The sequence below is a fragment of the Podarcis tiliguerta genome, assembly GCF_965153285.1.
Source record: "Podarcis tiliguerta genome assembly, chromosome: 2".
In the NCBI taxonomy this organism is placed as follows: domain Eukaryota; kingdom Metazoa; phylum Chordata; class Lepidosauria; order Squamata; family Lacertidae; genus Podarcis; species Podarcis tiliguerta.
This window is the reverse complement of record NC_139535.1, coordinates 93,243,163-93,257,135: the sequence shown is the minus strand read 5'-3', so window position 1 is coordinate 93,257,135 and position 13,973 is coordinate 93,243,163. Positions and strand designations below refer to the sequence as shown.

Here is a 13,973-nt window from a genome sequence, read left to right as displayed (position 1 = left end):
TTTAAGAAAAATATTTATTGAGAAGACAGACTTCTAAGAGGCAGGGGGGAAAAAATCATTTCAGGCTTCAAATGCAAACAGACTCTCTGTATTCCCTGAGTTCCTGTTGCAGCTGCCTTTCCCCAAAAAGGAGGGGTTTTTTTGTTCATAAGAGCTGCTCTTTCAGCAAGCAAGCAGCTTTTACAGCTTTCCTGTGGATGCACCACTACAAAATAGAGCTGCATTTTAGTGCAATAAAATTAGGTCTTGTGCATAGAGAAACCCTTGATCTGCCCAAAACAGGAGGGCAGGGGGACATGATTTGGAATGACTAACTCAATTGCCATGCTGTTTTCCCCTGAAAGATTCTGCTCCCCAGGCCAGGAAAGTTTCCCTTCCACTGCCCTTAGTCCTGGATCACTACAGCCAATGGGAAGCTACCAATTGATTCAAGGGGAGCTGAGCTTGGTAGCCAATGAAATGGGTGTTTGCAATGGCTTCTGTCTGAAATTTGCTCCATCTGGTCGTACCATTAAGGTGAGCTTCATCACAACAAAGCAGCATCTGTCTTCCCATGAACATTCTTTTTTCTCGGGGGGGGGGGGGTGAGATTTGAAAATTTCAGCCATGTGTCTTGAACTTCATCAGCATCCAAAAAGCAAAACCAAAGCCATCAAATATCTGTCTAAAATTAAGAATACAGAAAGTCCCTGAAGACTCATGACTACTCCCCTTCCAACAGATACTGAGCAACCTGTGACCCTCTAGATCTCTTGGACTACAGCTTCCATCATCCTTGACACCAGAAGGGTCACAGGCTCCCCTTCCCTTCTCTGCAGTGCCAGAGGAAAACAGGAAACAGTTCTTGCTGCTGAAAAGACACTTTCTGACAAATCACCAAAACATTCCAGTGTCGCGTACAGATAGAATAAGGTGCATTGTTATCGTTGGTTTTTCATTCTTCTCTTGTGGTGCAGAGAAACTGGCGAGAGCTTTTCTTCTTTGCTCAGGACCAGGTGATGAGAAACAGCTCTCCCATCAGCAGGTGGAGTGGGATGGTAAGGATCTGAGGAAGCGACAAGGTAGAGTTAGTGACTTCATCCTGGAATCACAATGAAGGACAAAGCAGTCCAAGCTCAGGTGCTGGCTGATTCATGGTAATCTCCACTGAGACCTTGTGGGGCCATGGGCAATCTCACAAAGCAGATGGGAAGTTCTGCTGTCCCTTTGTGCTTGGGCTTCCGTGGCACACATGGTTCAAATGTGGCTGCTGCCCCATGTGGACACACCAGTTCATGCGACAGGCACCTCTAGACTGACAGCCTGTTGGCAGCCCTACAAGCTCCTGCAGGCAAGCACCCTGGATGGAATTCAGTGCAGCAGTAAGTGGGGTATGCATGCATGGAATGAGGTCCACTTGCACAGCAATACTCTCCCCCTCCATGCCAACCTGTTCTGGAGGGTTGGGAGAAAACCAGAGCAGATTTAGGGAGGGTGGAGAATGGAGAGGAAGGAAATATCACTGCGTGAGTGGACCTCATCAGTTGAATCCCACCCAGAGAAGCTGCCATACTTCTAAACCAAATCAACAATTGTCTTCTGAGTTAGAAAGTCATGTATGGTCTACACTGCAGCCATCCTAATTATTTCTGAGAATATTCTGTTTCCAAGGTGTAGATGGATATATAAAGTAAAAACAAAACAAAAGCAAAAGAGCATTTACCCCCAAGTATATTGAGAATGATGTTGTGTTCCCTTGATTTGCATTTTAATAGCATTTACAACATTCAGAATGTTTGAGGAAGTTTCTAGATGGGTTTTGGGGAGCAGAAAAGAGGAACTGAAATACTGGGGCAAGTATTGGGAATCATGGGAGAAACACAGGGAACTCAGGGTAGCCATGTTGTCCAATGCCCAGTTTATACGGTTGTTGCTTTATGGTATTTGTTTTGATTTATACATTTTGCTTTGTACCGGCCCAGCAACTTCAGATTCAAGGGCAGAAACAGAAATCTAATAGGTAACTAATTCCCTGAACACTGCAAGCCCTGCTCAAATCAATTTGGCACTTTCAAATCTTTACTAACATACTTTTTAAAAGCGGACTACAGAATAGTCCATTGCTGAAATAGCTCATGCTGTCTCCCACAAAGTGTCCTACACCTTGCGGCCGTGTATAACCTTTCTGCAATCAGTGCAAGCATGAAGAGGCATCAGCCTCCACCAACAGAGAAGTACTTACCTTGGTGTCGGTGCGGTAGGAGAAGTCTTGGATGGGGACCCCATTTGCCAGGACACGCTGAGGAGGGCTGGGGACACCGAGAACTGCCACCTCTTTCAACAGCAGCCCATCTATTTGGCTATTGAGCTGCACAATCTCATTGACCAGCATGCCCTGTAGCCATTGGGGAGAGAGGGAAGAGAATGACATGATACCCCCACAAAACAGGTGCAGCCAAATGAAATCCCAGGCATTAGGAACAAAAGGAGCAACCTGTTTCTCCCAGAAACTCACATCTCTTGCCAGAAAGACAATCTGTGTGTAATCACCCTTCTCAAAGGTCTGCAGTCCATCGCCATCATCCCAGAATAGGTCACCTCTTGCTACCCCTTCCAGGGTCAAAGCCACCACTAGGGACATCCCCTTTTTGCGGGACTCTGTGGTGGTGAAGGCAGGTTCCTGGGGAGAGAGGCAGTGGAGGAAGATGATAACCAGAACATTAAAGCTCTGAAATATAGCTCACCCTCCCAAGCAATATTATAAAAATATCCCTGCACCCCACTAATCATGCACACAAGAACACCCCGCCAAGAGAATCCTATGGCAGTACTTGGCTTAGTAGTTCTGTGTTGTTGTTTTTGGTAAAGGCCCTGGGTAGATTCAAAGACAGAGAATGTCCAGGCAAGGTCAAAAGTGGTAGAATTAACTCACCTGCAAGGGTAAGATGTGACCTGCTCGTACATGGACATTGATAGTGTCAAGTGGAGCCGATAGGAGAACCCATTGTCCCTTGCTGTGTATGGCAGATCCCTGAAAAGCCAGATACAGGACCCATCATTAAGCAGGCATTTGAAATCCTGTGCATGGTGTGTAAAGGCACAAAATGCACAAAGGCCGAGACTTCGCGGCTCACACACAGCTTGGCTGGTTTTAGTTACAGGTAGGTAGCCGTGTTGGTCTGCCGTAGTCAAAACAAAATAAATTAAATTAAATTAAATTAAAAAATTCCTTCCAGTAGCACCTTAGAGACCAAGTAAGTTAGTTATTAGTATGAGATTTTGTGTGCATGCACACTTCTTCAGATACACAAGCTTGGCTGGTGCTTGAGTGGTATCATGGCTCCCCACCCTTTGAACGCACCTTCCATTTTGCTGGTGTGCAGAAAAGGTTACACACACACACACACACACACACACACATACTCACACACTGTCCTAAGAGCTGATGAGCTACCAAGCCTCTCTTTACTGCAGTTTAGCCAGCATTTGGATTGAGAATAAATACGGCAGCCCACTTCTGCATTGTCTAAAGGTAAATTTTCATCCACTCAGGATGATGATTCAGGCTACTGTCGCTTTAAGACAAGATTAGTCACTTGACAGTTTCAAGTCAAGCAAAATATGAAATGTGACAAGTATTTGATCATTACAACCCACAGCGCCCAAAACAAGTATTTCTGGAGCCCATGAATGTGGCCAAGCCTGAAGGGCAAGTCATCTACCAGACACGTTGCAGAAAGTTATCAGAAACCACAGCTTCTATAGAGTGGGCACAATAATGTTACGAAGGTGCGAGGTCAATGATGACCACCTAGGTGAACTCAATTCTGTGAATGTCTAATCAAGACATATGCTTCAGATACAGCTTGGACATCATGGGGAAGGCTCCATTTACTGAAGCTGAAAGGACCTGGAGCAGGGAACTATCAACCTTCTCTGCCCACTGTGCTCCCGATTCCAGTGAAACGGCACAGGCACTTGTGATCTTCCACATTAATTATAATAATAGTTTTATTATTTATACCCTGCCCATCTGGCTGGGTTGCCCCAGCCACTCTGGGCAGCTTCCAACACATATAAAAAAACATAATAAAACATCAGAATAAAAAAAAACTCCCAAAAGAGGCCTGACTTCAGATGTCTTCTAAAAGTCGTATAGTTCTTTCATCTCCTTGGCATCTGATGGGAGGGCATTCCACAGGGATAACAACAATAGTAATAATGGCGGCACTAGCCAGAGGAAGCAGCAACACTCACCGCCAAAAGGTTGTACCATGTGCCCGAAGGGAAGTAGCCGCTGACATGACTCTTCCCTGCCTCCAACACAGGAGTGATGAGAACCCCTGCTCCCCACATGAGCTGTCGGTCGACGTCCCATGTATTGGGGTCTTCTGGGAACCTGCAGAGAAGAGATTCACCCCCATACCACTCTGTATTATAGGGAATCAACAAACTTGATGTGATCAAGATGCAAATTCCTCCGCCTCCAGCTCATAAACATTCTCTTTCATTCTCTCTCTCTCTCTCTCTCTGGCTCCTCCCCCCCCCCACCCCCGTGGGTCAAATGGCTGCAAGGCCACAGATTCCCCACAGCACCTGACCCTTTCACTGCCAGCACAGCAGTCCGCTGACTCACTCCAGATAAAGGGGTCGGGCAACCGTCTCCCCTGCGGAGTGGGCCTTGTGAAAGAGGGTGTAGAGGTGAGGCAGCAAGGAGTAGCGAAGCAAGAAGGCTTTTCTCATGGCTTCTTGGGCCTCTTGGCTGAAGACATATGGTTCCTGGGGCTGCAAGATAGAGGGAGAAAACAAATTAGAAGCATCATGCCCCAAAGATTCCTGCAGAAAGAGGCATTTCCCAGGTTGCCAAGATCAGATTCAGAAAACATCTTTTCCCCCACATGTACCCTCCACGATACCCAAACATCCTTTTCACCAGGAAGTGCAACACCCGCTGTGGGACATGTTGACACTCTTAACAGTGTTTCCCAGACTTGGTTCTCCAGCTTTTTTTGGACTACAACTCCCATCATCTCTAGCTAGCAAAACCAGTGGCCAGGGATGATGGGAATTGAAGTCGGGAAACAGCTGGAGACCCAAGTTTGGGAAACACTGCCTAACAGGAGTAGAGTTTATGAGAGTTGAAATAAAAAGAGTAACCCTGCAGCCGAGGGTAGCTAATGCAGTGCCCACTAAATGTTGTTGGGTTCCAACGCCCATCAGCCCCTGCTAGCATGGCCAACAGACACAGAGGGGTGGGATTTGGAGTCCAGCAACATCTGGAGAGCACCACGTTGCTGGCTCTTGCCTTAACGCATGATCCCATAGGGCGCATTGTGCCAGTAACAGAGCACATAAGACTGGGCACTTGTACTGACTGCAATTTCTGGCACTACATCGACACAAAATAAAAAATAAAAAAATTCCTTTGAGTAGCACCTTAGAGACCAGCTAAGTTTGTTATTGGTATGAGCTTTCATGTGCATGCACACTTCTTCAGATACGTATCTTAGTTGGTCTCTAAGGTGCTACTCGAAGGATTTTTTATTTTATTTTTTGACTATGGCAGACCAACATGGCTACCTACCTGTAACTAGAACTACATCGACAGTAACAGTCATTTCTAACTGTTATGCTGCCACTGCTGCAAGTACAGTGGTACCTCGGGTTAAGACCTTAATTCGTTCCGGAGGTCCGTTCTTAACCTGAAACTGTTCTTAACGTGAGGTACCACTTTCGCTAATGGGGCCTCCCGCTGCCGCCGCACCGCTGCTGCACAATTTCTATTCTCATCCTGAGGTAAAGTTCTTAACCCGAGGTATTATTTCTGGGTTAAAGGGAAAGGGAAAGGGACCCCTGACCATTAGGTCCAGTTGTGACCGACTCTGGGGTTGCGGCGCTCATCTCGCTTTACTGGCCGAGGGAGCCGGCGTACAGCTTCCGGGTCATGTGGCCAGCATGACTAAGCCGCTTCTGGCGAACCAGAGCAGTGCACGGAAACGCTGTTTACCTTCCCACTGGAGCGGTACCTATTTATCTACTTGCACTTTGACGTGCTTTTGAACTGCTAGGTTGGCAGGAGCAGGGACAGAGCAACGGGAGCTCACCCCGTCGTGGGGATTCAAACCGCCGACCTTCTGATCGGCAAGTCCTAGGATCTGTGGTTTAACCCACAGTGCCACCCGCGTCCCTCATTTCTGGGTTAGTGGAGTCTGTAACCTGAAGCGTCTATAACTCGAGGTGTCTGCAACCCGAGGTACCACTGTAGAGCCGAAGTTCCTGTACTAAAAGGACCCCCATGGCCACTTTTGGTGCAGCAGCGGCACACAGAGCCAGAGCACTGTAGCAAGCAGAGAGGGCAGAGGTCACTGCATGGGATGGAGTTACTTGCCACTGAGATGTGCAGCATCTTAAGGGCCACTGTGAAATCTACCAAACCAGCTATGGGCAAAACCCAGAAAGTGAAAATAACTGGGACTGACATTGCTAAGTAAAAACAAATCCATGGAATTATTGCTTCGGGTGGAGAAAACTGGGGGGGGGGGGGGGAGAGATACTATTAAACCACGGTTAAGGCTGCAATCCTAAATGCACTTACACGGAAGAAAAAACAGCATGGATCACATTAGAACTTACTCCCGAGTAAGCATTGCCTTGAAAATTGACTCACTTCATGAGGTCCAGTTAATGATATACGAGACTATAAAAAGAACTAAATGAGTTGTGCATGCTGCACAATTCATACCATGCAAGCTGTGAATCTAATCATATAGTTCCTTGTTCCTTGCAAGCAGTTGCATAGCAGCGCCAAGACTACTGGGGTTATTCCACCAGCTCAGCATTACATGACCTTGTTTTTCAAGTTAAGTTGCCCTAACCTTTTCCTTGGGCTCTACGCCTAACAGCATTCTTTGCCACATTGCAACATTGCTATTAAAACATTATCCGGCCAATTCCTTTATTACTTCTATGCCTGTGGCTATGACCAAGTCACTGCACACTCTTAAATGAACGGGACACTTCTAAATGAAGTGCATTTAGGTTAGACCCTTACTTCCTGCTCAGTATTGGAGGGGGCAGGAAATGGCGCCTTTGTCTGCTTTCTTCCAACAGCATGAAGCTGAATGTTATTTTACTGTTGCTTCACAAAAATGATTATCAGAACTTTTGGGGGGGGGGCAGGCTTCACAGGATGGGCTGTAGTGAGCAGAAGCCGATTCCAAAGATTAAACTAACCGGAAGTATTTGGGGGAGAGGGGGTGAGTTGTTCAAGCTACCTTTATGCTTGGTTCATGACACCAGAGACCAATCCAGATACAATGGTCCACCAGCCCTTTATCCTGGACCACTGAGTGACAGTGGCGTAGCGTGGATTGTCAGCACCCGGGGCAAGGCAAGTAATTTGCGCCCCCTAACCCGTGGATTTGCGCCCCCTAACCCTAACCCCCAGATGTTGCGCCCGGTGCGGCCGGCCCCCCCTGCACCCCCCACGCTACGCCACTGCTGAGTGATGCTCCTGTCTCCCAGAGACACACACCTTCCATTTGAACTCTCTAAAATGTTTAATCCCAGCCATGCTCCCCACCACCACCTCACACACAGCGTAAATATGTTACAAAGAGAGGGAAAGAGCAAGGCTGATCTACCGTCGCTTACCCTGTTTCTACGGTCGTTGTGGTTTCGCATGAAGGGGTAGAAGGCGCCCAGTTGGGTCCAGCGCACACAAAGCTCTTCTGACGTGTCACCCACAAAGCCACAGATGTCTGCGCCAACCAATGGCACGCCGTAGAGGTTAAAGAGCAGCACCGCTGAAGGCAAGGAAAATACATGGAATGACCTCTTCAGTGGCAGGCTCTGGGTGCAGACACGATTCTGCAGTGGTCTGTGGGTTTTTTTGTGCATGTATGTGTGTGATGTTACACAGAATTCATCCCTGCTAGGGAATTTGGGATGTGGGTGGTGCTGTGGGTTAAACCACAGAGCCTAGGACTTGTCCGATCAGAAGGTCGGCGGTTCGAATCCCGGTGATGGGGTGAGCTCCCATTGCTCTGTCCCTGCTCCTGCCAACCTAGCAGTTTGAAAGTACGTCAAAGTGCAAGTAGATAAATAGGTACTGCTCTGGTGGGAAGGTAAACGGTGTTTCCGTGCGCTGTTCTGGTTCGCCAGAAGCGGCTTAGTCATGCTGGCCGCATGACCCGGAAGCTGTACGATGGCTTCCTCGGCCAATAAAGCGAGATGAGCGCCGCAACCCCAGAGTCGGCCACGACTGGACCTAATGGTCAGGGGTCCCTTTACCTTTAGGGAATTCACATCTCTAAGGCCACACACCTTCCATTTCCTCTCTCATGGAGATCTGAAAGAACTCCAAAGCAGCATCTTTAAAAGCAGAACATGGCAAGTTCCCAGGATTGACTCTCCAAACATATTTACCTGGTATGGTATAGTATAAATGGTCCCAGGTGCTCATGACATCCCCAGTCCAGTGACCAGCATAGTGACCATGACCGGCAAAGGTGGAACGAGAGATGATGAACGGGCGCTTCCCTCGCACTTTCACCACAGCGCTGAGAACAGAAGGGAGGGGAAGTCGTGGGCAATGTCAGAAACTGACCCCTGTCCACCCAGAGCTTTGATCTTTCAATAATAATAATAATAAATTAATTTTTGTACCCTGCCCATCTGACTGGGTTGCCCCAGGCACTCTGGGCGGCTTCCAATACATATAAAAACATAGTATCAAACATTGAAAACTTCCCTATACAGGGCTGCCTTCAGATTTCTTCTAAAAGTTGTGTAGTTCTTTATCTCCTTGACATCAGATGGGAGGGCGTTCCACAGGGCGCCACTACTGAGAAGGCCCTCTGCCTGGTTCCCTGTAACCTCACTTCTCGCAGTGAGAGAACCACCAGAAGGCCCTCGGCGTTGGACCTCAGTGTCCGGGCAGAACGATGGGGGTGGAGATGCTCCTTCAGGTATATTGGGTCAAGGCTGTTTAGGGCTTTAAAGGTCAGCGCCAACACTTTGAACTGTGCTTGGAAACATACCGGGAGCCAATGCAGGTCTTTTGGGACCTGTGTTACGCGGTCCCGGTGGCTGCTCTCAGTCACCAGTCTGGCAGCTGCATTCTGAATTGTAGTTTCAGAGTCACCTTCAAAGGTAGTCCCACGCAGAGCACATTGCAGTAGTCCAAGTGCTGGTGGAAGTGCTGATTTACTACAGCCCATGAGAAGATTCCCAGGCAGAAGTTCAAACTCAAGGCGCTTGGCTCCAGCTTATCACCAGTGACAGAACCATGAAAACCAAGATGAGACTCTGCAGCCAAGAGGCATGCCACCTTTTGGGCAGGGTCCCCGAGGACTCTGCATGTCCTACTCACTCGTGTGACGCGATGGCTTCGGTCAACCCATACAGATTGTGCAGGTTGTAATGGGACGACAGGTATTGCCTGCTGGAGGCACAGAGCGTTCGAGTCTTCAAGGATCCTCCTAGCACACCTATGTGGGGAACAGGGGCAGGCAAGGCAGAACGTGTGAGCAAAAAGGCCATCACCCAGGAGCTAGAAGGCAAGTGAAGAATTCTTGAGCACTCTTGGTCTCAGGGATCTTAGGATCACTAGTGCCCAACTAGGAGCTCCTGCAGTCCAAAGGGAAAAAGGCAACACTTCTCAATACTTACAAGTCTCTTGAGCTTCACAGGGAGCTGCTGTGGTTATAGGACTAACCACAGAGAGGTCAATCGGGAGCGACAGCTAGGACTCCTGCTTCAGGATCTGAACCAGGCCAAACAAGGATGAACTTGTTGCTCTTTGGTGCTCCTCATGCACACCAGCCCTGCACTAACTGGCATTCTGTGACTTGTGATTCCTTGGCTGCTTTCATGTAGTGCAGTGTGTGTAAATCATGGGTAGAGAACCTTAGGCCCTCCAGATGTTGCTGGACCAACTTCCACTATCCTTAACCACTAGTCATGTTTTGCCCGGGGCCATAAGAAGCTCCCCATCCCTGGTGTACGTCATGATTTTGTTAAGTAGCTCATCCAGTGCTGCACAGTGCAGTAATCCAAGCAGAATTAACTGAAGGCCATGCTGTCATGAATATTCCCAAGTAATCATATTTGGAGATTCCTCTCCCTAACAGGTTTATTGATTTATCTTCTATTCCCAGATTCTCCAGTTCCACCCACCATTTACTAACAAAGCCCCATCTTTGTAACCTTCTCTCTCTCTCTCTCTCTCTCACCTGGCACATAAGGGGGCTTCTCAAACTTATTGCTGGGACAATCTTCCAAGGAACCTTCCACAAAATTTGATGGCTCATTCATGTCCTAGAAAGGGGGGTGGAAAGGAGAAGAATCTTGTTTCTCCATCAGTGTAGAAGCAAAGGGATTTTGAGGACTTTGCGCCTCCTCCGTTCAATGAACATGACAACACCAAAGTACTGGCATAAGAAACTCACAATCCACATGCCATCAAAGGGCACTTGGTCATGGAAATCCTTGACCATGTCATGCCACCACTGCTGAGTCTCTGGGTTGGTGAAGTCGGGGAAGGCGGTGGGGCCGGGCCAGACCTGGAAGATAAAAGGTCACAGGCGTCAAAAGCAATTGGGAAACCCTTGTGTGTCACAATGCTATGCTTACTTGCATCCTTAGAGCACTACTTGTGGCCCAGTTCTCCTGAAACCCCTTAAAAGATGGAACTAGAGGAAAGCCAATGAAGGCACAGAAAAAGCTGTCTAAGAGCAGAATCCTCTGTGGTTTCCAGGGGAATGGTGACTGCAAGTGTACAATCGCAGCCATATAGCATGCTGAGAATGCAATATTACAGGGCTTCGCTTGCAACGCTACCAAAATGGAAGTTGGAGCCCCATGAACAAAGGAAGACACGGTCTATCCTATTGTCTCTCCTTGACCCATCCAGCTCAAGTAATTAGAATATGAATCATGGGCTTTGATTTCACTCAAAAACGCATGGCATTCAGAGCAGGCATTTTTTCATGGTCTGCCAAAGCTCAGGGCTCAGGCCCATGACTCACCTCTCCAATCAGAGGCTGCCCTGTTGTATTTAAGATGAAGACCCCCCGCTTCAGGCCTTCGTCATAAGGCTTGTAACTCCCAGCAGGGCTGGAACTGCTGATACCTGCATCCTAAAAAGAGAACACAGTGAGAGCAGGCTAGGACATATCAGATCTGATGACATGAAAATGCAAGAAAGCATGGAATTCCACGACTTTTGAAAAGTTAACAGGCCAAAACACAGTATCTCTTGAAATGAAGTCTATCATTTTATAACTACTTCCATTTTCTAGGTCAGACCAGCAAGGCTGGAATCTCACACCTCAAAAGAGTTCGGTCATAGATACCAGGGGATTTCTCAACATATAAATCTACAGATTTAAGAAAGAGAAGTCCTAGCAACTTGCTGCTTGCTTGTTGCATCTCAGAAAGCAGCCCAGACCAACAGCAGTAGCCTTAAACCAGGAGTGAAATAAATAATAAATAATAATAATAATAATAATAATAATAATAATAATAAATATTATAATACAGTGGTGCCTCGCAAGACGAAAAGAATCCATTCCACGAGTCTCTTCGTCTTGCGGTTTTTTTCGTCTTGCGAAGCAAGCCCATTAGCGGATTAGCGCTATTAGCGCTATTAGCGGTTTAGCGGCTATTAAAGGCTTAAGGGATTAGCGGATTAGCTGCTAAAAGGCTATTAGCAGCTATTAAAGGCTTAAGGGATTAGTGGATTAGCTGCTAAAAGGCTATTAGCGGCTTAGATCAGCTGATAAGCGGCTTAGCGATCAGCTGTTAAGTGGCTTAGCGAACAGCTGTTAAGCGGCTTAGGGGCTTGGGAAAAAAGGGGGAGGGGAAAAAAACCCCAGGAATCGCAAGGCATTTTCGTCTTGCAAAGCAAGCCCATAGCAAATTCGTCCTGCGAAGCACCTCCAAAACGGAAAACCCTTTCGTCTAGCGGGTTTTCCGTCTTGCGAGGCATTCGTCTTGCGGGGCACCACTGTAATAATACTTTTCCCCAGCCACTCTGAGCGGCTCCCAACAGAATATTAAAAATACAATAGAACATCAAACATTTAAAACTTCCCTCATCCCTGACCACTAAATGGTGTTGGGAGTTCAAAAATATATGGAGAAATGCAGGTTTCCAACCTCCAGCTTAAGCATTGTACCTAGGCTTAGAATCATTCAAGTTGTTTCTTACTGTAGGCCAGGAAAGTGCCCTCCAGATTGTTTGGACTGGTGGCCAATTGTCAGGGACTATTTGTGAGTCCCATATCACTTGGGTAGTGACAGGTCAGCTACTCCTACTCTAGAGCAGTTATCTTCAACCTTTTCAGATCCAGGACCCACTTTTAACCAGAACATGCACTGGGGGACCCATTTCTTAATGTTTTACCATATATTTGTATGGTGCTTGTGCTGCTGTCATGAACTACCTCAGATCAGTCTGCAATCTAGCCATAGGTCCCGACAGACCATCTACAATGTGGAGAAAAGGCCTTTGTGAAGTTCCCCATCGGTGGAAGAGCTCAGGCTTCATTTCTTGTTTAGTCGATTAGTCGTGTCCGACTCTTCGTGACCCCATGGACCAGAGCCCGCCAGGCACTCCTGTCTTCCACTGCCTCCCGCAGTTTGGTCAAACTCATGCTGGTAGCTTTGAGAACACTGTCCAACACTGTCCTCTGTCGTCCTCTTCTCCTTGTGCCCTCAAACTTTCCCAGCATCGGAGTCTTTTCCAGGGAGTCTTCTCTTCTCATGAGGTGGCCAAAGTATTGGAGCCTCAGCTTCAGAATCTGTCCTTCCAGTGAGCACTCAGGGCTGATTTCCTTCAGAATGGATAGGTTTGATCTTCTTGCAGTCCAGGGGACTCTCAAGAGTCTCCTCCAGCACCTCCTTCATGGATCACTGCCTTGTCATGGCGAAGGGGCTTGAATAACTCAGAGAAGCAATGAGCTATGCTGTGCAGGGCCACCCAAGACGGACAGGTCATAGTGGAGAGTTTTGACCAAACGAGATCCACCTGGAGTAGGAACTGGCAAGCCACTCCAGTATCCCTGCCAAGAAAACTCCATGGACAAAGACAACAGACTTCATTAACTTACCACAATCATGACGTACCTCCGGCCATCACGATGGAAGTCGTTCACCATATCTGGCATATCCCCGAAACCATCCTTGTTGAAAGTGAAATCTCTCCTTGCATCTGCATAATCCAGGTCGTTCCACTGCACATCCTGTGAAGTCCACAGATGGCGGCATTAGTGAGCATACAGGCGGTTTCTCTGATGCTCTGGCCCTGTTATTCCCCATTGCTCAGTTACCACGGCTCTACAGACACATGAGGGAGAAGCTGTGTCCTGGAGAAGACTCTGGGAAGCCACGTACCAGGGGGAATCGTGCCGCTGTCATGTTCTTCACCACTTCCCGGGTGACAGCCGTAGATGAGTATCCCCAGCGACAGAGGTGGAATCCCAGGGCCCAGTAGGGGGGCATGAATGGATACCCTGAGGGAAGAAGGAATAGGTGGTGGCGGAGAGAAAGGGAAAGATACTCAGAGGCCTCCAACAACCAATAGCATCTCACAAATGCAACATGCAAGTAAACTTTCAACGAAACAACCTCCAAGATTTGAAGAACTAAACTTCCTCCTTCAAATGTTCTTTGGGAGATGGATAAAAAAATCTAGCGTCTTTTCTGTTGCAGCTAAGGCCAGGATGAGGAGCAAGGGGTCAGTCCCCCATTCCAAATATTCATGGAAAGATTTTGATGGTTATGTTTATTGCATTGTAATAAATACAAATACAGTGGTACCTCAGGTTACGAACACTTTGGGTTACAGACTCCACTAACAGGGAAGTAGTACCTCGGGTTAAGAACTTTACCTCAGGATGAGAACAGAAATCGTGTGCCGGCAGTGGGAGGCCCCATTAGCTAAAGTGGTACCTCAGGTTAAGAATGGTTTCAGGTTAAGAACGGACTTC

At 47.6% G+C, this 13,973-nt stretch overlaps 1 protein-coding gene across 1 annotated transcript in view; it reads right to left on the bottom strand.

The window, feature by feature from the left end:
• Positions 1 to 13,973, bottom strand: part of GAA (alpha glucosidase) — a 28,332-nt gene continuing 14,359 nt past the window's right edge. Inside the window, exons 7-20 of the mRNA XM_083430259.1 lie at positions 13,378 to 13,496; positions 13,095 to 13,226; positions 11,010 to 11,120; positions 10,431 to 10,544; positions 10,215 to 10,299; positions 9,353 to 9,470; positions 8,407 to 8,540; positions 7,633 to 7,784; positions 4,616 to 4,764; positions 4,237 to 4,378; positions 2,912 to 3,010; positions 2,495 to 2,659; positions 2,222 to 2,374; positions 1 to 1,045 (exon numbers count right to left, since the gene is read on the bottom strand). Of these exons, the coding sequence (XP_083286385.1) occupies positions 986 to 1,045; positions 2,222 to 2,374; positions 2,495 to 2,659; positions 2,912 to 3,010; positions 4,237 to 4,378; positions 4,616 to 4,764; positions 7,633 to 7,784; positions 8,407 to 8,540; positions 9,353 to 9,470; positions 10,215 to 10,299; positions 10,431 to 10,544; positions 11,010 to 11,120; positions 13,095 to 13,226; positions 13,378 to 13,496 (1,733 nt within the window). The 3' untranslated portion in view covers positions 1 to 985. The remainder of the gene's footprint in view (positions 1,046 to 2,221; positions 2,375 to 2,494; positions 2,660 to 2,911; positions 3,011 to 4,236; positions 4,379 to 4,615; positions 4,765 to 7,632; positions 7,785 to 8,406; positions 8,541 to 9,352; positions 9,471 to 10,214; positions 10,300 to 10,430; positions 10,545 to 11,009; positions 11,121 to 13,094; positions 13,227 to 13,377; positions 13,497 to 13,973) is intronic.